Here is a 26,012-nt window from a genome sequence, read left to right on the forward strand (position 1 = left end):
ATTTTGTTAAATGTAACAGCCTGTTTGTCGAGTGAGTTGAGTCCTTACTAGATCCTGATTCTTTGCCGTATGGTAGCTACCTACCAAACAACTTTGTGTCATCTATACATTTGCTTCCTTTTGTGTATGACTTCCTTGAAGTTGTTTAGAAATCTGTAGAACCAAACAGCTACTTCCTCAGAGATTGGTGACTGAAACTGACTGAAAAGAAGAAAAGCCAGAACCCACTCTCTGGGGAACTAGGTATGTGTAACATGACTTTGGTGCAATTGTATCGACAAGGGATGAATGAGAAGAAAGTTTGGGCTGCCTGAGGGGCCAAAGCATAATGAAAATGAGAAAAGAGGTAATGTTGGGATTAGAACAAAGAAAAAAGGCATGGGTGCGAAACCTTGCTTCAGTTAGGTAGCTCACCATTTAGGTAGAGGATGTCATTCTTCAGAATATACACGCCCAGCCTGGTGGTGCCATAGGTCTGGTAGTTCAGCTCGCAGGAAAACTTCTCTCTGATCAGAAAGGGTGTGGTAGGATCTTGCCAGCAGTGGCATACAACAGCCACTCTAGTCATGGATCTACACGTCATTGGTCTAGGAAAGGAAATTTTGATACAATCTCCTAAGACTGGTGCTGACTGCGGTGACAGAGACTTGTGTATTGGGGCAGTGAAACTGGGACGTCAGAGACGTCAGGATAATAGTTGATAGTGCCCCTGAGAGGACCTACAAACCTACAACTGTTCTGGAGAAAGCACTGTGGAAGACACAAAGATCTCCATTCCTGACACTCCATGGCCAAGACAGAGAGGCATGAAACAACTGAGGAATGGGGAAATGCAGGAAAAGGTCACTTTGTGGAGACTTTATATGTATATTGTCTACCGTGAGCCCTACTTATGTGAGTGTAGCCCCAGGACAGAAACCTAGACCTCCAAGTCTTAGCTTCCCAGGTCTCACCTCAGTGAAGTTAGTGTGCTTCCCGAGGAGAAGGGATTCAGCTGCAAGGAAAGGAAAATGTGAGTGAACAAATGGGCCTTGTAAAGATGACGCCCAAAGAATGGAGTAGACTATTGAGGAGGAGGAGGGGGCTTGACATCATAAATCTGGAGCTCCCAAACACCTTAGAAGCTGTCTTCTGACTTGCCTACATACTAAACTGCTTACACTCTGCTCCTGACTCGTTCTATCATACCTCTCTCCCCAACACAATCATCGCCACCGAAATATAAGCTTTCACCTTATCATCCCCGGAACCAGAGCCTTAGGACATTTCTCAAACACTGTGACACAATGCAATCTGGAATATATAATCTGCTGATTTTCCACATTGCCTTAATGTGCTGTCTTCAACCCCTTCCGGGCCCCTTAGAATTCAAGCTCCTTGAAGGCTTGGATGGTCTTCTTCACTTGTATCTGTATTCCCAGTACTTAGCAAACTGTCCAGCACACAGTATGCACTTGATTATGAAAGACTCATTCATTCATTCGTTTATTCTGACTTTGCTATCCTAATTTCACAGATGAGGAAACCTGAGGCTCAGGGAGATTAGATAATTAGCCCAAGGTAACACAGGCAAGAAGCACCAGACAACGTATTTGAACCCAGTGTCCTATCTCTCCAGAACCAATGCTTTTGTCCATTAGAGCATCCCAAGGTCAGGGTAGGGACTGAGAAATCTCACCAGCTGCTGCAAGGTCCTTTTGATGGAACACAAATAGGCAGAACCAGGGTGATCCATGTGGTCTTGGTAGGACAAGCTGGTCCTGATGAAGTTGAATGGTAAAGGCTGCAGGCTGTTTACACCAGCTATTGTGGAAGAGGAAAAAATATCCATGTCTGAACTCTGGGCACATCGAACAAATAGATGTACTGACAAATCTATTCTTATCTTGTCATGGAAGGAAAACTGGTAATCCCTGGCCTCAATAACATCCATTTCAAGGTACCCCTACCATTTCCTCAACCTCCCTTGCCTATGCCTCTCATCTGCTAGGAAAATACAGTAAGACACTCCTGAGGAAATGCATACTAAGCTTGCCCTTTGTACCTGAATAATCGTAATTTAAACGAAAACATCTTTGCCATCATGTGTATTGACTTCTTTGTTACTATACATGGTGTTGCTTGGTGGTTTGGGAACATGGCTTTCTGAGGTCCCAATCAATGTTTTTTTTCTAGCTTCTCTATGGAGCATCTGTTACACTTTGCAATTGACAACTATGCCAGTATATTCACAGTTACCCCCAGTACCGTAAACACTGCCTTAGCGATTCATTTGGCACCATGGACAGGATTCCAGGGGAAAAAATTTGGAAATTAACCGTGCAAAGTTTCAAGAGCTAACTGAACTTGGAAAATTTGAGGGGTACATAAAGGAAAAGGGGGTTGACACCTCCCACAAACCTGACAAGAGATTCAGAATTTTTCCATCTGCACCAATAAGATAGAGGCCCAAAAGTTTCAAGGATTATTTGGATATTGGGGACATCATGTACCACATCAAGAACAAAATTTGAACCCTTATAGAAGATTACAATAAAAAACACTGAATTGGCACTTGGTCACTTGAACAAAGTAAAGCTTTTGTGGAAGCATAGACCACGATCCAATTGAGCCTTGATTTATGGCATATTCAACCTGTCTGAAATGTGCCCTTTGGATTTTTGTCTAGGAAACTCCTTTCATCTGGCATTCAATACACCCCTTTTGAAAAGCAGTGGTTAGCTGACTGTTGGGCTTTGGTAGAGACTGGACAACTGACTTTGACTCATGGGGTAACATTAATGCTGGCAAATGGATTCAAGACCTGGGTAATGATTACACCAGCTTCTCAAAGAATTGGACAAGTCATTGGAAATGCTATGTTCAAAATACATTTAAATCAACCCTCTATGAATGAATAGCAAACATACCCACTAAGGGAAATGATATACCCTCCGAACCATAGTAAAAGTTGGTATAACCCTTGGCAAAATGGAATGAGGGATTAGAAGGATTAACTGAAGAAAAGGGAAAGGAAGAGTTTACTGATGGTGCAGCAGAATATTAGGGCCTCAGAATACACTGGAAAGCGGTAGCCTCTAAGCCAAGTACTAGGTGGATATTGGAAAGTCCTTGCATAGGTGGAAGGGGTCAATATGCTGAATTTGTGGCAGTGCATCAAGCTGTCAAAACATTCCAAGGAGGACAGAGTGACATATTGACTGATTCATGAATGGTAGCTAATTGCTTAGATACATGGATGCCCATGTGGAAACAAATCACATGTATATATACATATATATAGATATATACATAGATATAGATATAAATATATATAAATATATCTATCTTTATCTATAAATATATATGTATGTTATATATATAAAGATGTAAATGATATACACATGTGTGTGTGTGTGTATATATATATATATATGTATATACATGTATATATATGTATATGTACTTAGTCATTCACTCCACAGCAGGAAATTTATGTCCTGTCTTCTGTGTGGGTATATGTGCACATGCGTTTGGGAGGAGGTCTTTGAGGGTCACCCTCCCTCACACAAGATGTTATACCCTGTGTTTCAGGTACTGCTTTATCTTTGTTTGGAAGGGTTTTCTTAGAATGAGGTGATTCTTCATATTTAACGCAAGGTTCTTAACTTTCTTATCACAATCATATTCTCTACATAGCTTCCATGTGGGATCTAATGGATAGTCGCCTAATGTTGCTGATTTTCTACCTCTGGAGGATGGAGGACCTGAGGGTTCCTTGAGAGTTGGGACTGATGATGCATTGGGATCAGGAACTGCTGTAAAAATGAAGAAGAAGTATTGACATTGCATACTGCCCAACACCACTGTGTCCTATAACTCTTTGTGATCATTCCAATTGGTATATGGTTATTAACTCAGAGTTGCACATGTAGGGGATACATAATAAGTGTTTGAAAAATGAAGGAATGAAGAAAGTATCAATAAATGAGTGAATCTGGACAGGCACTTCAGGTTGACTTAGCTGCCTGGGGCCACACAGGAGGAGCCTTTTATAAGGACATGTCTAATGGGTCCTGCTGATGACACTCCAAGAAAAAGAGGTATTCAGTGGTACAATGGACACCATCATGACTTTCCCTCAGAAAATCTCTCTGAAAGAGTTGATTTACCCTGCTAATTCCCCTGACCATTCCATGCGCATGCCTTGCTAAGGTATCACCATGCAACCTCAGAGAGAGACCTAGAATCCCAGAAAATGAAAGAGTGTCTCTGGATCACAAAGGTCCAGAAGGATGGAGAGCCCATTTCTATACAACCTGGGACATTTTCTTCAGGGAAAGCCCTCAGAGACCATCTAACCCTCTTCTAATGCATTCTTAACATCTTGAGTGTTCACAATGATTTCTATTGCTGGGAAATTTACTATGGTGTGGAGAATTTCTTGGTAAAGCCTACAGAGTTAACTTCAGTGGAAGGAACAGAAGACTGCAAGTTGATTTGGATATCAAGACACTTACTGGTGAAGAGCTGTAAGGGATGGTGTTCATTACAACCTGTAAAGCAAAATAAGATATAATGAAGGGAAGATCAGAAACGAAGGAAGAGGAAATGGGAGAGACCCAAAGATGAGAGCAAGAGCTGTCAACATTTCATTTGTGCCAAATCATGAAAGAGAAGAGGAATGGCATTCCTGAGGACACGAATAAAGAGACTGGGAATGAAAACATCTTCAGATTTGTAAATGGAGGACATGGACGCTGGATATGGGGAATGGCCTTTCCTGTTTGTGCACCCTGAACCTTAGCCATGACGTGAACGGCAGAGTCTGAGTTCTCCTGTTATATCCTTAAGGGAGGAGAGTGCAATTCTTCAGGGCCCTTCCGTAATCTGTTCCATGAAGTTCTTACATGAGGATAGAAGTAAGAAGGACCCTTCAATCTTCTGAGATTTAGATGGATCCAAGAGCCCTGATCCCTTTCATTTTTGCCTTTTCCTGGCTTGCAGAAACTCGGTAGGAATTCAAGCCCCCTACTGTCTAACCCGTTCATCTCTAAGAGCATGGAAGAACGCTTATAGACAAAAGGTACCACTTCAAAAGCTTTTTCATTCCTTGTGGTCCAAGCTTCCTGTAGATGTACTCATTCCGTTCCACTCCCAGCAAAATGTGATTTAGCCTAAGCATGGAAACCTTCTGTGAATGGGTGTCCACTGCATTAATCAATGAGAACAATTTGCTTTCATGTGAGTATCAATACTCACATGAGTATTTTGACGCAGGAATTTTCACGCCTTCCTTAACATTCTGCTGAGGCCAAGTAGAAGCATCTTATATAATATGCCCCATGAGAGGTACTGGAATGTTTGAAGACAATCTTTATACCTCTTTCATCTGACTAAATACCTCAAGTTCCTTGAAGCAATCTTCTTATCACATCATTTCAATTTCCCATCATGGCCATTTTCTGTCTATATATGTTCTTTCTGAAGGCTGGATCCTCAGATCACAACAGATTACTATCATCAAGGGCTGATAAGGCCAGATGATAAGGGAACTAGCATCTTCCTCTTTACAGTCTCTGGATTTACCTTCATGAAATCTAATTGGTGTCTTTGCAACATGAATCCTTTCTGGTCATGTCCCCATCACCCTCTGGTCAGCCAGATTACTGGGTAACTCTGCATCCATATTTTGGCCTTACGTTGGTTAAATGTCAGGTTCTTAGATGTGATGCACCTTTCTAATTTTTGTGGAGTTTATTTTCTGCCTTCTATTATTGACCACCCAACACTTCTACTTGTCTATCCTTTGTCTATTTTCTGCCATCTACGATTCTACACGATTGATGGCTAAAAACATTACATATAACAGGATCAAAAGCAGAGTTCAAGAGTGGGCAGCAAATGAAAAAAGTCAGACAAAGAGAAAGAATGGCTTAAGGTAACCAGGAAATAGGCATGGGTACGGCTGATTGAGTGCAAGTGGATGAACAAGGGAAGAGTGAGAACATGAGCTGCTGGGGTGGGGCTGGGGTGGGAGAGATGGCCTGAATCTAAGTGGGGAATCAAGGGAAAAGATAGGAATGTTGGGACTATGGTCTCATTACAAAGCTTATGCTGGAGGGAAAGAGATCAATGGTTGTGCCAGTGAGGAATCTCACCATCAAGGTAGAAACTTTCCTTTTCCACAATGTAGGGGCCCAGTCTGCTGATACCCTCAGTCTGTTTGCTCAGCTCCCAATATGCCTTGTATTTGTCTAAGGAGGGATTGGTCGGCCCCCCTCGAAAGTTGCACACAACTTCCACTCCAGTTTTTGAGCCACCCTTGAGAGATCTGTGGAAGGAAACAAATGCTGAGGTTCCTGAGTTTCGATGCTGAGAAAATTACTTCTAGGAGACATTGGGGACAGTTCAGCTGAGATTTCCTGCCATCACAAAGGCTGATACGGAATCCTTGATGGTGGAAACATGCCCATTCCTTGTGTGGGGAGTTTGCCTGTGCAGCCACACAACTCCCACTTGAGAAATGTATTTCCACAAGCCAGCATTTATTCCCAATCACGACACACAAGGGGAATCACTTTCCTAAGGACTCTGGAAGGAAGAGAATGGGTAGGAAATCCTGCTCAGATTTGAAAAAGGAGGAAATGGACCGTCCATGGAGACAGTGCTTCTGTTGTCCACCCACCCTGCACGTTAGCCATGAAACTGGGGGCATCATGGGAGATGATGTGTGGGCCTGACAACTTCTTCTCAGGTCTCACCTCAGGGCCACCACTTGGCATCCATCATAGGAGGAAGCAATGCTGCTTTCCCCGAACAAGGGTTTGAACTGTGAAGGAAATAAGAAGGGGAATGAATAACCAGATTTTCAGCCCCCACGGTGGAGAAGCTTGCTATGCAGGAATGGGTCTGGACAGGGCCTGTGAAATCTCACCACGCGACGAAGCATTCTCTGGATGTTATTGAAAATGCCAGAGCTATGGTCATCCATGCCTTCCATGTAGCGTAAGTTCGTGATGGTAAAGCGGATGGGTAAAAATGTCATGTTGTCACCGGCTGTTACAGAGGAAGGAAACAAAAGATCCAGCCCTGAATCCTGGGCATGTCTTGTACTGTCTTACGCTTTCCTGGAGGGCAATCTCATACTCCATGGCCCACTGACATTCACATCAAGGAATCCCTAACCACTTCCTCTCTTTTCCTTGCCTATGTCCCCACAGTTGTTCTTCCCCTTTTCTAGTTATGCACACAATGATACTCCTGGGAATGCCTATCAGCCACATTCTTTTTACCTGAGGAAGTGGAGGATTGTGATGGAGTCAGAGAGGTGTCTGCAGGGTAACTGGTTCTCACAGGAACTGAGGAAAAATCATGAAGAGTGGAAATCACTGATAAAGACACTGTGGACAATTTCATAGTGGATGTGGGAGAAAAGTGAACACCTGGATGTAGTCACAGAATGCTTTGGGGAGGAGTTAAAGCAGTGGAAACAGATATTTGAAAAATGGGCTTCTCCTGACAAACTTGTCAAGCTGTGCGCTTCTTGTTTAGAATGGTCCAGGTCTTCACTTCTTTTAGGTTTTGAATGGGAAACATGGACTCATTTCCTAGAACTATGGGAGTATTTCTTGAGAAGCTGTTAAATCAACTGCCAGAAATTCATATCCTTCTTTCTTCAGTGTATGTGAGGATTAATGAGGGGAGAGCCTTGCAATATCCAACATACCAAGGTCACTGTCCCCCACCCAAGATGATGCACCAAGTCTCAGATTCTGATTCGCTCATTTGGAAGGAGGTGATTTTTAAGGATCGTGGCCATTTTCATTTTCCTAATCACATTCTTTAAGCAGCTTCCATGGGGGACCCAGTGGACATCACCTAGCATCCTAATCTTGCTGATTTTCTACCTGCGCGGGCTGCAGGCCCTAAAGATGCCTGGAGAGTCACAAATGATGACAGAATGGGGTTTGACGCCAAAAGGTGTCAAAAAAGAAAGAAATACTGACACTGAAACGTGACAGAAACTATTGTGTCTTAAAACTCTTTCAGATCAACTCAATTGTCATGGGGTTATTAATTCCGGGTTCCCCCTGTAGGAGATGTCAAATAAGTGTTTGACAAATCACTACATGATTGAAGGTGGATGGGTATTTCTAGTTGCCTGTGCTGCCTGGGCTATTACAGAAGTAATCTTTCAGAAGGCCATGGCTAAGGTGCCGAGCTGGTGACACTATGAGCTCCAGTGACACTTCGGAATACTTCCTAAATACCATTATGAGTTCTCCTTTAGAATATCTCTCTAAAAGAGGTGAGGTCCACTGTTAATCCCCTTGACCATCTCGTGGGGATGCTTTGCTAAGTTTTCACCATGCTATCTCAGACAGAGGCTCTGGATTCCCCCACAACAGAATGTAAACCCCCTTCCGAACAAAGATTCCCACATTTTTTCACCCTCTACTCTGAGCACCGAGTTCAGAGATTGATACATAGATGGAAGTTAAGCAATGTTTGGTGCATCATTGACTGATGGTGAAGACAGCTTAACAAGTCATCTCCACCCAGTTTCGAGCCAAGGAAGGGTGAGTGATGAAACAGGAAGCCATTTTTGCATGGCAAGGGATACTCAAAGGATCTTGAGTGCCTTTTCCCTACATTTCAGTCTTTTCTTCACAGTTTCACCAAATCCTATTATATCAGAACTAAAATCATGCTGAGAGGAAATCTAATTGAAGAACACATGCACACTCCAGTATCCCTGAGAACTTGCCCTTTAGCTGACATTTGAAGACCTCCAGTGACAGGAGGTCTTTGTTTCCCATGATTTACGGAAACATGCTAACTCTATATCTTGGATTCCTTTCTCATATCACCTGAAAATGGCCTCCAGGGTCAGGGACTTGGGCATGGCAAAGGCACTGGCCTCCAACTTTAGGGGTCAAGAAAGGAGTAAGGTTCAGTGCTCCCAGATGGCTCAAGATTATGAGATGAGAGTGCCCACATACTTACCAACACTGGGTAGATCTGGACCAGGTTCATTATAACCTGGAAACAAAAAGGTTGACAATGAGGGTCATGAATACATCATGGCAGAAAAGAACAGAAAGGAATTCTCATACTGAATAACACAGGTAAAGTGGATCAGCTCTGCTGCACCTGATCACTTATGAGAAAAAGCTGCTTCTTGGAGGAGAACCCTATCACACCAGGACGAGATAGGAATGGGAAGCTTGCAGCTTGTGAGGAATGAGAATAAGACAAAGCATAAGTAAGTGCCTGAAATAAGGCATTCTTTCTCCTTTGGTGTATAGGAAAGTGGAAATGGTAGCTCCTCTCCTTCCACTCCTGGCTTGATGGAAAGCTTAGGATCACACATAAAGAATAGAAAGGGTCGTCATAGGCTTTCCAATGCACACCCTTCCTTCTCCAGATGAAGAAACTGAAGCTCTGAGATGCTAAAGGATTGGATTGTTGATGGACTTGGTGTCAGGGACACTGAGTCGGATTCCTCCCTCAGGCCCTTGCTTCTTTGGTTTAACCTCATTCAGTCTCAGTTTCCTCATATGGAAAATTAGAACTATGGTAGAACCTACCTCACAGGACTCTTGAGAGGACCAAATGACCCAACATTGTCAGTGTTATAGAAATGCTATTGTTATTATCATTATTAGAAGGTCATTTTCATTATGACAAGGATTTCTTCAAGGTCACCCAGCTAGTAAGTGTCCTAGGGTAAGATCTGAACAATGTCTTCTCTTTTTTTCTTGGAGAGAGAAGGTTCTCTCTTCTCAAAAACTTCAAAGAATAATCCTAATTTTGAATCCTTTCTGCCACTGTTCAAATGAATTCAACATGCCTTTATTGAGCTAGTTGGTGCTGTGGGAAAATTCCAAAAAAATACAATGCTAACCATCTTTCTCTAGTCACCTCACATTGCTGTCAGAGGCACAATGATAACAATTACTGTTCAGTCAGTTTTCAATTTTGTGAGACTCTTCATCATCCCATCCGGATGTTTTCTTGGCAAACAAAATGGATTGCTTATCCATTTCCTTCTTCCACTAGTTATTATTTTTTCCAATAATTAATCACTTTACTTTTGCTTCTTAACATTGACTTCCACAACATTTTGAATTCCAATTATTCCCCCCATCCCTCCCTTCTGAACACCCAAAGACAGCGTGCTTTCTGATTGCCCCTTCCCACAATCTGCCCTCCCTTCTCTCATACCCTTCCATCTCTTCTTCCCTTCCTCTCTGTTTTCTTCTGGGGCACGGAAGATTTCGATAAAGCTATATCAATATTGCTTGCCTTCCCAATGAGAATAGGGGGAAGAGAGTGAGAGAAAATCTGGAACTTTTGTAAAAAACAAAAACCAAAACAAATGGGAAACATGCTTCTTTACATGGAGTAGGTGAAGAAAATAAAATATTCAATTAACAAACCCAAAAACTAGGACTACAAACAAATTAGTCCAAGACACTAGAATTCTTTCCACATAGACTCACAGGGCCAGAGAGTTTCTTGTTGGCACATTAAACTGCTGACTGTAGCTCAACAAGAGCTCCAGCAGCATCTTCCCAGAAATTGTTAAAGGACATAATGTTTTTTCCCTGTTCTATCCTCACGTAGAATTTTGCATTTATTTCTATTAAAAGTTACCTGGTCAAATTTGTCAAATTGTCTCAGCTTTCTGGATTCTGGTTCTACGCAACACATCAATGACCCTTTCTCGCCTAGTCTCACGGTATCAATAATTGGTTTCCATCTACGTATCTCTCTAAGCCATTGAGAAAAAGGTTGAAGAAGACAGGACCAAGGAATGCTCTGTATAGTTTCCGTCAGATGTCAAGAAACTCACAAACTCAGAGGAAAGGTCTCCGTAGAGGAACAGGTAAGGTCTCTAGAGTCTGTCTTTCTCTCTTCTGAATTGCTGCATGAGATTAGAACCTTGTTCATAGCAGAAGCGTCAGAAGGAAAGGCGAACGTTCAGATTAAAAGAGAGGAGGAAGAGAAGAGACAGAGGCAGAGATAGATGTTAAGACTTCCTTCCATGAGACTGCTTACCATTGATGTAGAGACTATCTTTGTCGAGGGAGTAGTGGCCCAGTAGCCGGATACCACGAGTTTGGTTGCTCAGCTCGTGGAAAATCTGCTTGGCATCTAGATGAGTGCTGCTGGCAAATGGGAGACACGTGCAGATGGCATCTACAGCTGTCTGTGATCCTTTCTTCACAGGCCTAGGAAAACAGATACTCTGGATAAACTGAGAAAGAGTGGTAGGGACACAATTTTTTATGATTATTTTTCAATGAGGAAAACAGTAATGATAATTGTCATTTCTGTAGTGACATTGCAAAGCGCTCCCTTCAAGCAACTTTATCAAGAATATGGTATGAGTACTCTCTTCTGTGTTCTACAGATGGAGAAATTCAGAAAAGGTAAGTCACGTTACTCATCCATGTTCAAAGACACTGGCATTAAAGCTGGAATTTGAATTCAGGTCTTCTGAATCCAATGGAATTGGGGGTAATAGAAGCAAGAAAGAACTCCAGGCATAGCCAAAATTGTGATCAGATTATAGTGACTCCCCCAAATGAATGTAAGCTCGTTGAGGAAAAAGATTGTTTGGTGGTTTTATTGGGGGAGAGGAAGACATTTGTTTTTGTTTTGCTTTTCTGACCCCAGTGCCTGCCACTGTTCACAGAATCTCGCTGATACTACATGCATTTCGCTGAATGGATTGATGCATGTGAGGTGTAGAACTGGCTCTAGATAGAAATCCTAAAATATATGTCTTCTAAAGGACGGGGAGAGAAAGGAGAAGAGATTCCTTTTGACAGGGCTAGCATGAAACTAGAGGAAACAGAATGTGTGAGTCAATGTACAGTGAAGCTTTGAAGTCTGTGCTTCAAACGTAGAGCTCTCTCCCAGGAGACTCACTTGCAAGTCCCCAGCTTGGCAGCCTTACCTGAGTTCAGTCACTTTGCATGCAGAGTACAGGGAACCAAAGGTGGTGTTTTTGAATGAGTGGCCAATCTGGTCAAAAAAGAAACAAAGAGAAACAAATGGTGAGTATGTCAGGTGGATGTTCAAGATATTAGGGCAGCTCGGCAGGGTGGCTGGAAGCAGGCAGTCTCACCAGATGCTGCATCATGGTGTCTACGATATTGAATTGGATTGAGTTCGGACAGCTCATGTCTGCCAAATACCGGAGGCTGGTGATGGTCAGCTTCAGGGTGAAACACTTCAGGCTGGGTTCCATGGCTATAAGAGGGAGGGAGAGAGAAGCCCAGGTTTTCAACTGGAGGCATATTTGTCTCGTGCCTCTTAAGAGTGCGTGGAGTAAAGGAGTAGTCGTACTGGCTCAGTGACTGGCTTTGAAGTCAGGAAGACCTGGTTTTACCTCCAAAACTTATTAGCTTGGTGAACATTGGCAAGTCACTTGGCCCCTCTGATCCTCAGGCATAGACCTAAAACTAATACGTAGAAAGGATACAATATGCATCGTTGACATCGTAATGTGGCCTAGGATGTACGCAGAAGTAAATTCAAAGTTTGGATATGATGTGGTCGTAGCACTCCTAACAGAACTTCTTACACCCTCCAAGCTCAGAACCAAGCATGAACTATTCAGAGGGCAATAAAGATTCGTAACCTATAAGCGCTGGAAGGAACCGCATTTCCTTGCTTATCTACTCCAACCGCTTAATTTGAGGAAAAGAAAGCCACAGCCAAGGTAGGGGAATAGACTGACTCAAGTCTACAAAAAGCAATTAGGGGAGATAAGTCTGACTTTGGGAAAGTGGCGTTGACTACATTAGATACATAGATGGGCCTGACAAAGAAAATTCTGCAAAGCCAGTGCAAAAGGCTTCAGCTGGATATGGTGAGCATGAGACATTGTGATGTAGGAAGAGCAGCAATTTGACTGAAACTGTAGGAGAGCTGGCAAAATGTGCCCAGCTCCTCCTTGTGTCTTCCAATCTTTCAAAGTCAATCCCAGAAGTATAAATGGCCATACAGCTATGGTAAGATAGGAGCTGAATGAAACTTACTGGGAAAATCATTCAAATATCAGGTGGTAGTGGAGGAACTGCCATTATGCAGCAAGCGAAAGATTTCCAAAAACGAACAACTTGACCTGAAAGTTGTTTGCTGTGCCAACTAGGTATAACTGTGGATCTGACTCATTAACTCATTAACAGGTTGCTCGGTGGCTGAGGTCTAGCCTAACAAAGAGCTACACCCATTATCCTGCACAGAAATGGTCACTAAGTAGCTACATTTCACTGAGCAAGCAGCAGACAATCAGCCTTGGATGATGGTTCGGGAGCCAGGGTTTTTTCAAAAGATTCTTATCGAAAAAGTATCTTGAGCATCAGGACAGCTTTGAGTCCTTTGAGTGACCCATTGCCCAGGTTAGGTGTTGTGTTTGGTTTGTTCAATTCTGCAGCATATCGGGGTAAAAGCTCCGGTTCAAGAAATAGATTCTATTTATATCATATGGTGACTGGCTTGTATGCTGCAGCAAATAGGAAGAAGGAGCTGGCTAGCTTGCTTCTGGGCAGTTATGTAATACTTTGAATGCTGCCAATCTAGTCCATGAACAAAAGGCCATTCCTTTACAAGAGTAACGCTGCCATGGAACAACACAATTTGGGGAGGACACAACTGCAGGTGTACCACAATGGAAAGATATATGTCAGAGATTATTAGGCTGCAGCATGTTGCTCCTGATGACTCACCCATTGTAAGCTTGTTAAGGGTAGGGATTATTTTCCCTTTTTCTTTGTTCTTCCATCATTTGGAATAATGTTTGTTACCCGTGGGAAATGTTAAGAAAACACTTGTAAGTATTGAAATATTGGAGTACATGTTAAATGGGTTGGAAGGAGGAAAAGCTTAGAGGCAGAAAAGCTATGTTCCAAGTTGATGCAGCAATCCAGGAGTCCAACTCTGAGAACCCAGACTACTACATGTTGTTAGTGGCGATGGGGAAGGACTAGATCTTAGATGAAATTTTTCAGAAGAATCCATGTGACTGATTGGGTAGAGGAGAAGCAGATCGAAGAATCAGAGATGGCTTCTTAGGTGGATGCCTAGGTAAAGGATACAGCAGTCAAATAAATGACAGGGCAATTAGTGGATACGGAAGAAATGAGTCAGAGTACAAACTGGAAATACTGCTTTGGGCAGCACTAACGTGATCAAGTGAAAATGGACAGATGAACTTTGTGTTGTACAATTCGAATTCACGGGAAAACAAGGGACACTTTTCAGATCTTTAGGACAGAGAGGAAATTAAAGCTCCGATGTCTTTCAAAGAGCGTTCCAAACGAGTTTCGTACTTAGAATAATGAAGAGCCAAGGGGTGCGCCTTGGGGAATATGACAAATGAGAACAGTAATGACAACCAGCAGCACCACCAAGAGTTCTGTGGCAAGTTAAGATTGACAAAGCCCCTTCCTCACAACCTGGAGCCACAGCAAGCACTATGACTCTCCTTGGACAGCTAAAGAAACTGAGGTTCAGAGAGTGTAAGTGATTTGTGAAGGGTGACAAAGCATACTGGGATCAGGATTTGAAACAAAACCTCCTCACTCCAGCTTTGGAATGCTCCCTCTATTCTATCCTGCAATCTCAGGGGAACCCGCTAGAACATAGCACCATGAGAGTATTTTGAGAAGGATATTAGAGGCCTCTGGGAACCTTGAGGAATTCATCTCCATGACTGAGGTGAGGTTTTGTGGTCAACTCACTCCTAAGCTTGGTCAGCCCAAGGTGAACTGAGGCCCAGAACTAAATCTTAAGGAATCAAGAGAATAATGGTGCTAGAAGCAGAAACAGGAAAGATCCAGCAAGAGATTTCTATGCACACACCCACCCTTCCTTCCCTGTTCCTCTCTATCTAGGCCTGAACACAGTGCTGGGGCTGAGGGGTAGAGTGAATGAGCTGTTTCCTTCCCAATAGGGACCTTAGAAGGCTGGAGATGTTGATGTACTGTAGACTTACAGTTTTTGGTGGAGTCCAAGGTCAGATAATTGTCATCTGGAGAGAGAAAGAAAGAAAGAATCACGTTGTGAGGAAAGTTTTCACCAGCCTCACTTCTCCTCCAGAGCCGTCTGAATCCAGTGACCAGATATTCATCAGGATGACTGGAGATGACCCAGGATGAGGTCATTGGGGTTAAGTGACTTGACCAAGGTCACACAGCTAGTGAGTGTCAAGTGTCTGACGTGAGATTTGAAGTCAGCTCGTCCTGATTGCTGCACTGTTTCTCTCCGCACTGCACCACCCAGCTGCCCCAGCTTGTGCTCTTCTGAAAGGGAAGAAGATCCATGTCAGGGATTGGTTGTACTTCAGGCAGCAGAGAAATTGCCTCCCCTCCAAAGAGCTCATTGACAGATTAGTCGCTAGCTGTGTACTGGCTTAATACATCTCAGAGAACCCACACCTTTCCAAGAAGAAGCATGAAAGGAGTCTGGGTCAGGTTGTAGCTTCCCTAGAACCTGGCAAAGGAAGAGAAAGAAATCTGACCCTCGAAAGTGAGAGAGTGTGAATTGGACCACATGCACCAATCCCTTGAAATAAGGAACGAAATTACAGAGCTTCATTTGCAGACCTGGGCTACTAGCCATGGGAAGATGAATGAATGGATACACGGATGCATGGCTAGATGAATGAATGAATGAATGGGTGAATGAAAAAGCATTTAACAACGACTTACTAAGTGCAAAGCTCTGTACTCACCATCGAGAAAAAGACTTCTCTCATCCAGCATGTAGGACCCCAGTTTCGTCATATTGCAGGTGTGATTTCTCAGCTCCCAATAAAGTTGTTCTTTCTGCAGGATGGGGCTGTCTGCATCTCTCCAACATGCACAAGTGACACCAACTCCAGTTCCTGTTGCTTCTTTCCAAGGCCTGGGAAAGGAGACAAAAATGGGCATCAGAAGCCCAAAATGGGACTGATAAGTCTGATAAGAATTTTGCAAGTAGGAACAGCACCCCTGAGAAGGCTGAGGTAAACCCTGAAGTAGAAGAGACTGAAAAGGGAGACTTTTGTGGGGAACTGCCAATTTTCCAAGTCTGATTCACCTCCCTGAGATGATGTGGCAAGGAGACGTGGATCGATTCAATGAGGAACTGGAAAATCGACCTGGACCCACAACACAGCGGGTTGGAGAAATCTCCTTTCTGAAGGGCACCAACTGGGTACCGTGATTCATGAGGCCAGTGACTCCCAGGGATCTCACCTGAGCGAGGTTAGTCTGCAGCCGCAATAAACAGAAGCAATGCTGGTTTTGGCCATCAAGCACCTGAGCTGGAAGTGAAAGGAGACAGTCGGATTTCAAGATCAAGCCTCTATACCAAAGGACGAGGAAAGCAGCTGGGCCAAGCGGAACGGAAGGAGTCATGTCTCACCAGGAACTTGAGGACACTCTCTGTGCCATAGAATTGACTTGAGCCCACCTGGCCCATTTCACATGTATAGATCAAGTTGGTGATGGTGAACTTGAGGGTGAAGAACTCAAATCTGCAGTCCGGAGCTACAAGAAAGAGAGTGAGAGATGTCTGAAATGCTCAATGTGCGTCATTCAGCACAGTCAGGGACACCCCATTGCAATGTACTTGGGAGGAAAAGTCAGTAACCTGGCCCTATTCACCGCATCCCTGAGGCAACCTGTAACCCTCCAAACTTGGTTCAGCCTCTCCCATCTGTCAGCATCATGATGAAGCAAGGTTACTATGAAGGAGGATTGAAATGCCCACGTGTGGGCTTGGGAACTATTCATCCCAGTGATGTAGTGTCTGTAAAGTGCCTTGTGAAAGCACTATATACATGATAGATGATGATAATGATGACTGTCTCTGGAGGCTACATACATAAGCCATTACATCTCTATCTTCAGAAGCAGCAGAATGGTTCTCCATGGTTCTACCACCGAGCTTTGCTTCTTTGATACTTCAATGTATTTGCAAACTCATATTTTGTTGTGTTTTTTCTTTTCCACACTTCTAACAACTGCCAAATACTGAATATGTGGAGGCATGTTTTCTAAGAAAATCATCATGAAAACAATCACCCTCATCTTTAAGGACACTGACCTGAAAATGTCCTATTCTTTCGTGCAAGGAAAACTCAGCAACCTGAATAAATGAATGAATCCTTTAGGAAACCTTGAGCCATAAAACTATTCTTCTGCTCACACAAGGCAACAGAATAATATTGTATTTGGAGAAAGGAGACATGGGTTCCCATCCTGCCTGTCCCCCTTGCTATCTACATGGCTCTGGGCTTCAGTGTCCTCAACTCAAAATGATGGCAGAACTCAGACTAGACTAGATGACCTGGAATTCTCCTGCCAGGACAGCCTAAGATCCTAAAATCCCCTCTCTCTCAGTCTCCTAGCCAAATGAAAGCAAAAGCTTCCAGAGAAGGGATCAAAGGTGGAAGCAGACCTTACCTGTGCAAACTGAACTTGGATTTGGCCTCCTGGATGTTACTGGAACTGAAGAGAAATATCATGAATGAACACTGTGGACCCAATGTCCATGTGACAAGGAGGGGAAGGGACTGTGACAAACAAGGAAAAGAGACTTCATTTGGATAGGGTACTGAGTCAAGCAGTGAAGACTGCAACCTGAGAAGGAGGGGGACATTATGCCTTCCTCTCACTAGTACACTCGTGGTCCATTCTTGCCTTCCTAATATGCTGGGAGAACAGGGTCGGTAAGGACAAGGGGTGTTCTCTCTTTGATACTAGGATAAGAATACTCACAACAGCTTACGCAGGAGAACAGGGACACCCTATAGTTGTAACCTACAGAGTGAGAGAGAGAGAGAGACAGAGAAAACAGCCATGTTTGGAAGGACCAAGAGATTTTGAGAAAGTGTGAAAGAGCAACATGAGAGAGCATCTGAAAGCAAAGGAATTGAAAACATATGGGTCATCAGCTAAGAGGAAGCATTTCAGAAAGTAGTTCCCAGGTCAGAAGTCCCTTTGCCCATCTAGGGTCCTGTGGGGCCTTGGCTACCCCTCAGACTCTGAGAGCATCAGAGGAAAGTACTTTCAGTAAGTAGGTGCCCTCCAGGCAAAGCTGGATCCTCCAAGGAACGGAAGATTGCTTTGACAGGTGAGTGCTTAAGAGGAGTGGGGCCAAGCATGGAGGTTAAAGAACTATATGTCCTGGACAGAATTACTGCTCACCATTGATGTACAGGCTTTTCCTGTCGAGGGTGTAGGGACCCAGTCTTGTAATTTTGCATGTCTGACTGCGAAAATCATGGTACATCCTCCTTTCGTCCAGGACTGGAATGGTGGGGACATTCCAATAGGCACAAAGTAGATGCACGCCAGTGCCTTTCTTCACAGACCTGTTGAAGGACACATTGGTAAGGACTGTCAAATATCTGGCTTCTCATGGGCATGCCAAAGTTAGGTGCAGTGAGAAGGGACCATCAATGCGCCGCAAATTATTTCAGGTTTATTTTAGAATAATTCTTGATTGTAAAAGAAGTGTTTGGTAGAACTATCACTTTATTGATTTAAGGGGTTGAGGGTAGGGAAAGGCATAGACCTTTCTTGAGTAAGGCCTGTCAGCACCTTCCCTGCAACATATACTCAGATGGTTGCCTGGGGAAATTTGATGATTTGCCCAGGCTCACACAATCACCTGGTGTCAAGAGAGGGGACTTGAGCCCAGGTCTTCTTGACTCTTGGGGCCTACTCGCTACCCACTAAAACAGGCAACCTCTGGAATATAATGGATATAATGGAATCAAGATGAGCAGCACTAGCACTCCAGACACAACTTCTGCAAGACTCTGATATTGTTATAATCTTCCTGTTCACTCCTCTGTGGACCATCTTTCAACACTCACATATTTTGTAAGTAACTTCTTAATTATCCAAGCTAGTTGGTTAGCTCCTTGTGCATCCACTTCCAGCTCTTTGAACAATTGCCATTTTGCTGCCTCTGTGGAACTGTTTCACCTTCTGGGTCTTCAGAAGTTCATTTGTGGGAGATTCTTATTCTTCCTCATCTACTACAGTGCTGAGAACTGGATGGCACACAGAACTTTGTAGTTCAGAGGGAATACCATTCCCTCACAGGTGTGAACATAATTGGACTCTTGTAATCGTTGAGCGGGAGAGGCAACATGTGACCAAGAGGTAGAGGGGCTGTGGCTGAGACAGAGAAAGGAAATGGAAAGACAGAGTAAAAGATGGGGAGGGGAGGAAGAGGGGAAATATAGAAAGAAGAGTGAAAGAACAGGAGGCAGAATGTGAGAGGAAGGGAAGAGAGTAAGAGAGGAAAGTGGAGGAGGAGAGGGAAATGAGAGAAAGAGAAAGAGTGAATGAGAGGAGGAGGAGGAGAAGAGGAGGAGGAAGGAAAAGAAGGAGAGAAGGGGAGAAGGAGAGAAAGAGTTAGAAAAAGAGAAGGAGCCTAGGAAAATGAAAGGGCAGAGAATGGGGAAGTGAGGTAGCAAAAGGGACAGGGAGAGGGGGAAAGGGAAATGGGGAGAAGTGAAAGGGAGAGAAAGGGAGTGACAGACAGAGAGACAGACAGAACAAGAAAAAGTAGGGAGATAGCGTCTGTAGCCATGTGCAGACGTTAATAAGTTGAGGTGGGGGGAAAAGGCGACACAGCAATGAGAGGCAAATAAGGGAAGTGAAAGAAGAGATTCTGTTAGAGAAGGGAAATCTCAAGGTAGGTCACTGAGTTCCTGTACAGACCTCAGAACAGAGAATTCTAACCAAAAGTTGCAAGGATTGAACGTGCCTTCCTAAAGGTCTACTCTTTTTTTATCTGCCTATACAGTATAAAGAGTTATGGAGCTCTGATTAATTCTGCTACCTAACTCTTTTGTCTACCTTGATTTTGTTCCAAATATAAATAGGCCAGGCACTAGGGGAAATACAGAAAACTCCAATGAAAGCAGAGTCAAATCCCTGAATGTGAGGAAATTCCTGAATGGAGTGGGATATTAGCTATTACAAGTCATTGGAATTAAAGGCAATTTTCTTATACAAAGTGCATAAAATAGCAGAGAAAAGGACCATGTGAAAATGAGGCCCATTATATTATCCCTAAGCTAAAACTGAGCTAACTCTTATTGCAAGGCATAACTGACGAAATCTCTAGCCCCTTATGGGAGAAATGGAAGGCAGGGGCATAGTAGAGACAGGTGAGACCTGGGGGACACAGCTTGAGCATATGTAGCTCCACTGCTTCCAGGAGGTAGGACACAGCAGCTACTTTCCACACTAACGCTTATCCCTTCTTCCACCAGGATGACTTGTCGAATTTCACCAGACAGGACCATTCCTAATCTTCATATGAATTCTTGGAACTCCTTTCTAAAACATAATATAATAGGAAGATGGGCCAAGGAACCTAGTCCTTATGAGCATGTGCAAGCTGCTTGGCTGATGTTCTATAGAACAGTTTTATTTGCTATCCATGTGAAGAATCTGATCGTTTCTCCTACTTTTACTATGAATGGGTGATCTGTGCTCCAAAAATATTCTGCAGTTTCACAACTGAAATATCAGAGAACAGGTATTCCCCTTTCTCCACAAATTTGAGTGTCATTTAGTTATTTCTGCCATTTTCATTACCTTGACTCGATCCTTCCATATGGTTTAAATTACATCTCTTCTGACTGTTACCATCCATGGATACTTTTCTGACTGACTACGTACAACTTGAAAATTGTATGCCCATAGACTTTAGCCATTTGTCTCGTGTGTTTGTGCGTGTGTGTGTTTTAGTGTGTGTGTGTGTGTGTGTGTGTGTGTGTTTGTGTGTGTGTGTGTGCGCATGTACGTGTGCATTGCTCTGGGTAAAATTCACTTTTGATATGTGCTAAACTGGCCTTTAGGTGAACTAAGGGGAAGTCATTCTTTCCACCTCTGTGTCCTGGTGGTATCTCAAAACCCAATATAACCAAGATGGAACTTGGTATCTCTTCCATTTCCACTGCCCCCTCCATAAGCCTGTCCCTCTTCCAGACTTCCGTAATTTTGTGAAAGCCACCACCATCTTACCAATCACCAGGTTTCAAATCTCTGTCTCTGTTACAATTTCTTCCCTCTACCTCAGCTCCCATAACCAGTTTATTGGCTCCTTGATTTCCTTTAGTATCTTTCACATTTGTTCACACAAAGGCCCATATCAACAACCCTGACCTGGAAGCTTCCAATAACCTCCCACTTCCTCTCTTTGCTTGCAGTGCCTCCTACCCTCCCAATTCATCACCGACTCCTCCTCTCTTCTATCCATCCATCTTTCCCATGCCTGCCAAAATAATCTCCCTAAGACACATCTCTCACTATGTCACTCTCTTACAACCCAAATGTCTAGTGGCTCCTTATTGCCTCTAATGTGAATTAAAAACTCCTCCACCTGACCTTTAAAATCCTTCTCGATTTGCCTTCTTCAGTCCTGTGTTCCAGAGCGATGTACATACTGCTCACTTGGCACTTGCAGAAGACTGGCCTACCAGCTGTACCTTGAACTCAGATGTTGCATGGTGCTTTTGCATAAGATGTCTCCCATGCCTGGATTGCACTCCCTCTTCAAGATGCTCTTGGACTCCTTAGTCTCCCCTTCAAGGAACGCAGCTATGATACCACCAATAGAAAACCTTCCCTGAATCCTCTCAGTTGTCAGTGTCCTCTCTCTCCTCAACTCACCATGTATTTAGGTCACACATTGTATCCCCTCAGCGCCACCACAATGCCAACTCCTTGAGGTCAGGGCCTGTTTTGTCTTGAGAATAGCTACCTAGCGCTGCTGCTGGGAAGCAACCCAAAGCTTCTTGAAGCAAATCGTGGTGGGACAGCCTCTGGTACTGGCAGTAGTCTTCCTGGTGTTGTCCAAAAAGTGACCATAGACCCAACAAAAAGGAAGAACTGCACCAGGCATCATCTGTTTCCCTGACAACCTGGGCCCATCTCCCTCAGTGTCCTTACCTTAATGACTTCAGCTTGCAACCAGAGAAATGGAAGGCAATGCAGCTCTTTTCAAATATTGCTCCGACCTGAAAAGCAAGACAGAGATTGAGGGAGCCCCTGGACATATGGGGCTGCAGGTCCAGAGAGGAGGAAGGCAGGACAGGAAGGGAAGATTCTCACCAGACTCTGTAGGATGTTCTCAGTGGCGCTGAACTGCCTGGAGCCTGACTGTTCCATGTCTGCCTTGCAGAGGAGATTGGTAATCGTAAAATCGAGTGTGAAACACTCCATAAGGCGAGTGTCTGTTTTGGGGAGAAGAGAAATTGAGTCTTGGATACATAGGATCAAAGGATTACAGATTTAGACTTGGAATGGACCTTCTAATCCCTGCATCTTGCAGGTGACGAACTTGAGGCCCAGGGAGGATTCACTGTAGTGGCCACGTTCCCATACACAGTGACAGAGGTGAGACTTGAAACTAGGTATTCACGACTTGTAGACAAACGCCCTATTCAATGGAACATGTTGCCATCCATCAACTCCAAAAAGGATACCCAAGTGAAGTTCATCTATACTTTACTGGAAAGAAAACTGGCCATCTTGACTCCAATTATGCATCTGTGATAGGACCTCCCTAACCCCTCCCTCCACTACCACCTTCTTCTGCAACTCCCACCTCCTCTGCTTACAGTCAGTTTCCCAAAGAAACGCTTCACTTCACACTATATAGGACACAGAGCACAGACACATGGAATTAGTATGGGAGGAACTGAGGAAGAGAGATGGAAAAGAATCTCGCTGTCAATGCAGACGGGAAATGATGGGGGGAAAATTAAGGATGAAAACCACCCTGGTCAACCTATATGAATGTCAGGAGAAGATAATGTTTTAGTGTGGTATGTGGCAAAAGGGACAGTGCGAGGCTAGGTCCTTAACTATCCCATGGAAATTGAGGACTAAACTACTGAGAGACCACAGGTCATCACTGGGCCACCACTTTCCCTTCTCCTTCAAGAGTATAGAGGAAAATAGGATGGGGAAGAGGATCAACAGTTTACTTTGCCAAGTCATGGGTCCATAGAGAAATTACAACACTGAATACTCACTGCTTCTTGCTGCATTGGAAGGCTATTAATTCTGACAGAGGGGAGAGAAAGACATAGAGAGACAGAAAGAGAGAGAGACAGACAGACAGAGCAAGAACGAGAGCGAGAGACAGAGAGAGAGAGAGAGAGAGAGAGAGAGAGAGAGAGAGAGAGAGAGAGAGCGAGCGAGAGAGAGAGAGACTAAATTAAACTGATGAATAAAATCATCCAACATAACTGCAAAGGAACTATAATGAAAAATTCTCTCTAATTTCAAAGGGACAACTGATGAACTCTGGTACATATTGAGGCCTGCTACATTTTTCTTGCTTTTTTGTAAAATGGCTAATACAGAAATGTGCTTTGCATAACTTTAACATATATAACAGGAACCATATCCCTGGCCCTCTCAATGCATGGGGGACAGACCGAAACTAGGGAGAGGATTTGGAACTCAAAATTTAAGAAAGAATGGTAAAGAAAATGGATGGATCCACAGATCAGTAAGATGAGGTTCGTGAGAGACTGTGAAAAGTATGTTGTCCCTACACGTTTCTTTTGGAAACTCTCAAATTTTACTTTGCTGTTTGCAATTGGAAATGTCAGCATTTCACCAAAAAAAAAAAAAAAAAAAAGAGGAAAATGAACTTACCACAAGGACCGCTAGATTTGACAAGGGAGTGAACAGAGTGTCACACCACTCAAGTCAAAAAAGCCCCAAAACAGAGGTGCCAAGAGAGAAATGCCTACACAAGGAAATTCTTATGGCAAGGGTAGAGAGTGCTGGATTAGGAATCAGGAACATCTGAGTTCACATACAGCTGCAGATACTTACAACAATGGGTCAAACCAGGAAGGGTCACTTGATCAATGTCCCTTTCAGTTTCCTCATCTATGAAATGAGGAGATGGTTAAAATTCCCTGTAGAACTAAATTTAAAAAATATCTAGACGGAACTCGGTGAACCCTAAAATACTAACTATATCATGTGCAGCAGCAGCAGGAGTATCATCTTCGTGATTAAGCCAGACACAATTCTCATTTGGTGATCCAAACATATTTTCCAAAGTCTTATCACTGTACCTTACTGTGAGGTTTAAAGAAGTCTACTTACTTGTAGACGCAAAAGTAGAATAGCTGGGTTCTTGGGTTGTGGTATAGGAGTGGGTACTTGTAGGAGGTAAGGAGGTGGTGAGTGCAAGGAAAGTCCAAACAAAGTGGTAAAACAATGGGGCTGGTAGAGCTGATTTATCCCCTTTTGAGGAGCTGTTGCTAGGCAAGTCACTATGACCCTGTTTACATAAACATTCTAGTCATCGATAAGGAAACCTTAAAGTGACAGCAACACCCAACTGCCAGAGCAATGGTGGGCTTCAGGGTACCTGTACTTAGACTCCCAGAAGATCCTTGGGTCCCTAGCCCTGCTGCTGAGGCAGTGACTACAGGCAGCTTTGTGGAAACAGAGGCAGCTGAGCCAGTGCCTGTTCCCCACTGATTTCCGTTGCTAGAGGGCTTCGTTAGAGCAGAGTCAGGATGAGTGTGGTCCTAGGGCTTTCTAACACAGGGGATAAGTTAAGTCTTCTGTGCTTGAAATTGTGCCCAGGGATGCCTGGGTCTCCTTTAGCGCTGGGCTCAGAGGACATTCTATTATGGGCTCACCTTCAGAGACAATAAAGATTCTGGGCTACTGTCCTGTAAAATCTGAGTGAGCAATAGACTTGGAGACTCAGATAGTTCAACCTGGGTCACAGCAGCCAGATCTGTACCGGATTCACCCTCCCTTGGTCCCTGTGGGCCACCTAGATGAAGAGCTATTCTCTCTGGCAGTCTGAACCCCACAACTTGCTACAATCTCTCCTAAGTTAACACTAGGAGAAAGTGAAGGTGTCACTTCAGTTTGGGTGCTGTATCGTGGAGGACCTGCAGAGATGTCTCTAGTCACCTTGATGATTGAAACATACTGGCCTCGATGACTAAGGTGCTTAGAGATAGCTCGGAGGTTTTCTCTAGGCCTATAAGCAGGATCGCACTAACGATTTTCTCTAGGGGAACAAAGGTAGCAGAGATGATCGATGAGCCTCCGGGAATGCTCACTGACAACACTGGGGCCTTGGGAAAGAAATTGGTCAGTGGAACATCTCTGCTGCTCTCTGCCACTCTATGTAGGAGCTCAGGGCTAATAGGGAGTGTAAGGAAAAGAAAGACAGTGTATGTGATTTGGGTGCTGAGAGTCAGATTTCGGTTTAACACATATAGGAGAAAGCTGAGCTCATGTGCTCCAGCTTATATAGCTCACCTCAGAACAAGCTATTAGACTGGAAGGAGAGCGCCCTTGGCCATGAAGGGGGGTATCTGGCCTAGTGATGATGGCAATTGTGACCTGAGCTAAACATGAGGACCAGGGGTCACCTCTTCTTGTTGGAGAAAAACCCACAGATACTGGTGATGGAGACAGCAAATGCTGGTGTAGTTATTACCATGGATGAGTCTATTTCTCCTCCAGGCCTGGTCTTCTGGACTTTGTATTACCGAGGGTGAAGGATGTCCTATAGACAGCTGGCTCTGGGCTGCACCCTTCCACAGGACTTGATGAAACTTCCCTGAGATGAGGGTGCTGGTATCTGAGATTGCAGGGTCACCTGGTCTGCTGGTCCCCCACGCTGGGTTGATAGCTGAGGCCAAAATACTCTCTAACACTTCACTGTACCTGCTTCTGAATTCAGTCTTTGGAGCAACAGTACTACCCCTCAGGGACTGTGGTGACTATGCTGTCTCTGGGCTCTAGGCTGGATGATGTAGTTGAGCTTCTCTGAGCTCCAGGCATGGCCATGATTCCCAAGAGGCTGAAGGAATGTGAGTAGCTGGGTCCTTCAGTCAGGCAGAACAGACAAGTAGGGAGGGTTCCCTCAGGCCAGAGTCTTATCCCTGTGTTTGCAAAGCGCATCTGTTTTCTCTTAGTGCTTGCAAAAGTGTCTGTGTT

At 43.9% G+C, this 26,012-nt stretch overlaps 1 protein-coding gene across 1 annotated transcript; it reads right to left on the reverse strand.

Annotated features, from left to right (window-relative positions):
* Positions 1-3,446: 3,446 nt before the first annotated feature.
* LOC140520953 (mucin-16-like) lies at positions 3,447-25,794 on the reverse strand. The gene is made up of 20 exons (XM_072635449.1): positions 25,510-25,794; positions 22,128-22,249; positions 21,966-22,033; positions 18,195-18,361; positions 17,766-17,807; positions 17,451-17,495; positions 16,408-16,532; positions 16,239-16,306; positions 15,734-15,906; positions 14,996-15,031; positions 12,122-12,246; positions 11,951-12,018; positions 11,047-11,219; positions 8,989-9,024; positions 7,275-7,340; positions 6,917-7,038; positions 6,744-6,811; positions 6,141-6,313; positions 4,500-4,535; positions 3,447-3,797 (listed from the first exon to the last, which is right to left on the reverse strand). The coding sequence occupies exons 2-20, from the start codon at positions 22,236-22,238 to the stop codon at positions 3,556-3,558; spliced, it is 1,944 nt and encodes a 647-aa protein (XP_072491550.1). The 5' UTR covers positions 22,239-22,249; positions 25,510-25,794; the 3' UTR covers positions 3,447-3,555.
* Positions 25,795-26,012: the final 218 nt, after the last annotated feature.

The sequence above is a fragment of the Notamacropus eugenii genome, chromosome 1, assembly GCF_028372415.1.
Source record: "Notamacropus eugenii isolate mMacEug1 chromosome 1, mMacEug1.pri_v2, whole genome shotgun sequence".
In the NCBI taxonomy this organism is placed as follows: domain Eukaryota; kingdom Metazoa; phylum Chordata; class Mammalia; order Diprotodontia; family Macropodidae; genus Notamacropus; species Notamacropus eugenii.

Coding starts and splice junctions, on each gene's coding strand:
- LOC140520953 (XM_072635449.1), bottom strand. CDS start 22,238: ATGGAGTGTTTCACACTCGATTTTACGATTACCAATCTCCTCTGCAAG. Junction 16,307..16,407: donor AGAGTGTCCTCAAGTTCCTG/GTGAGACATGAC, acceptor TTTCACTTCCAG/CTCAGGTGCTTGATGGCCAA. Junction 9,025..11,046: donor AGATAGTCTCTACATCAATG/GTAAGCAGTCTC, acceptor TTTTGTTTCCAG/GTTATAATGAACCTGGTCCA.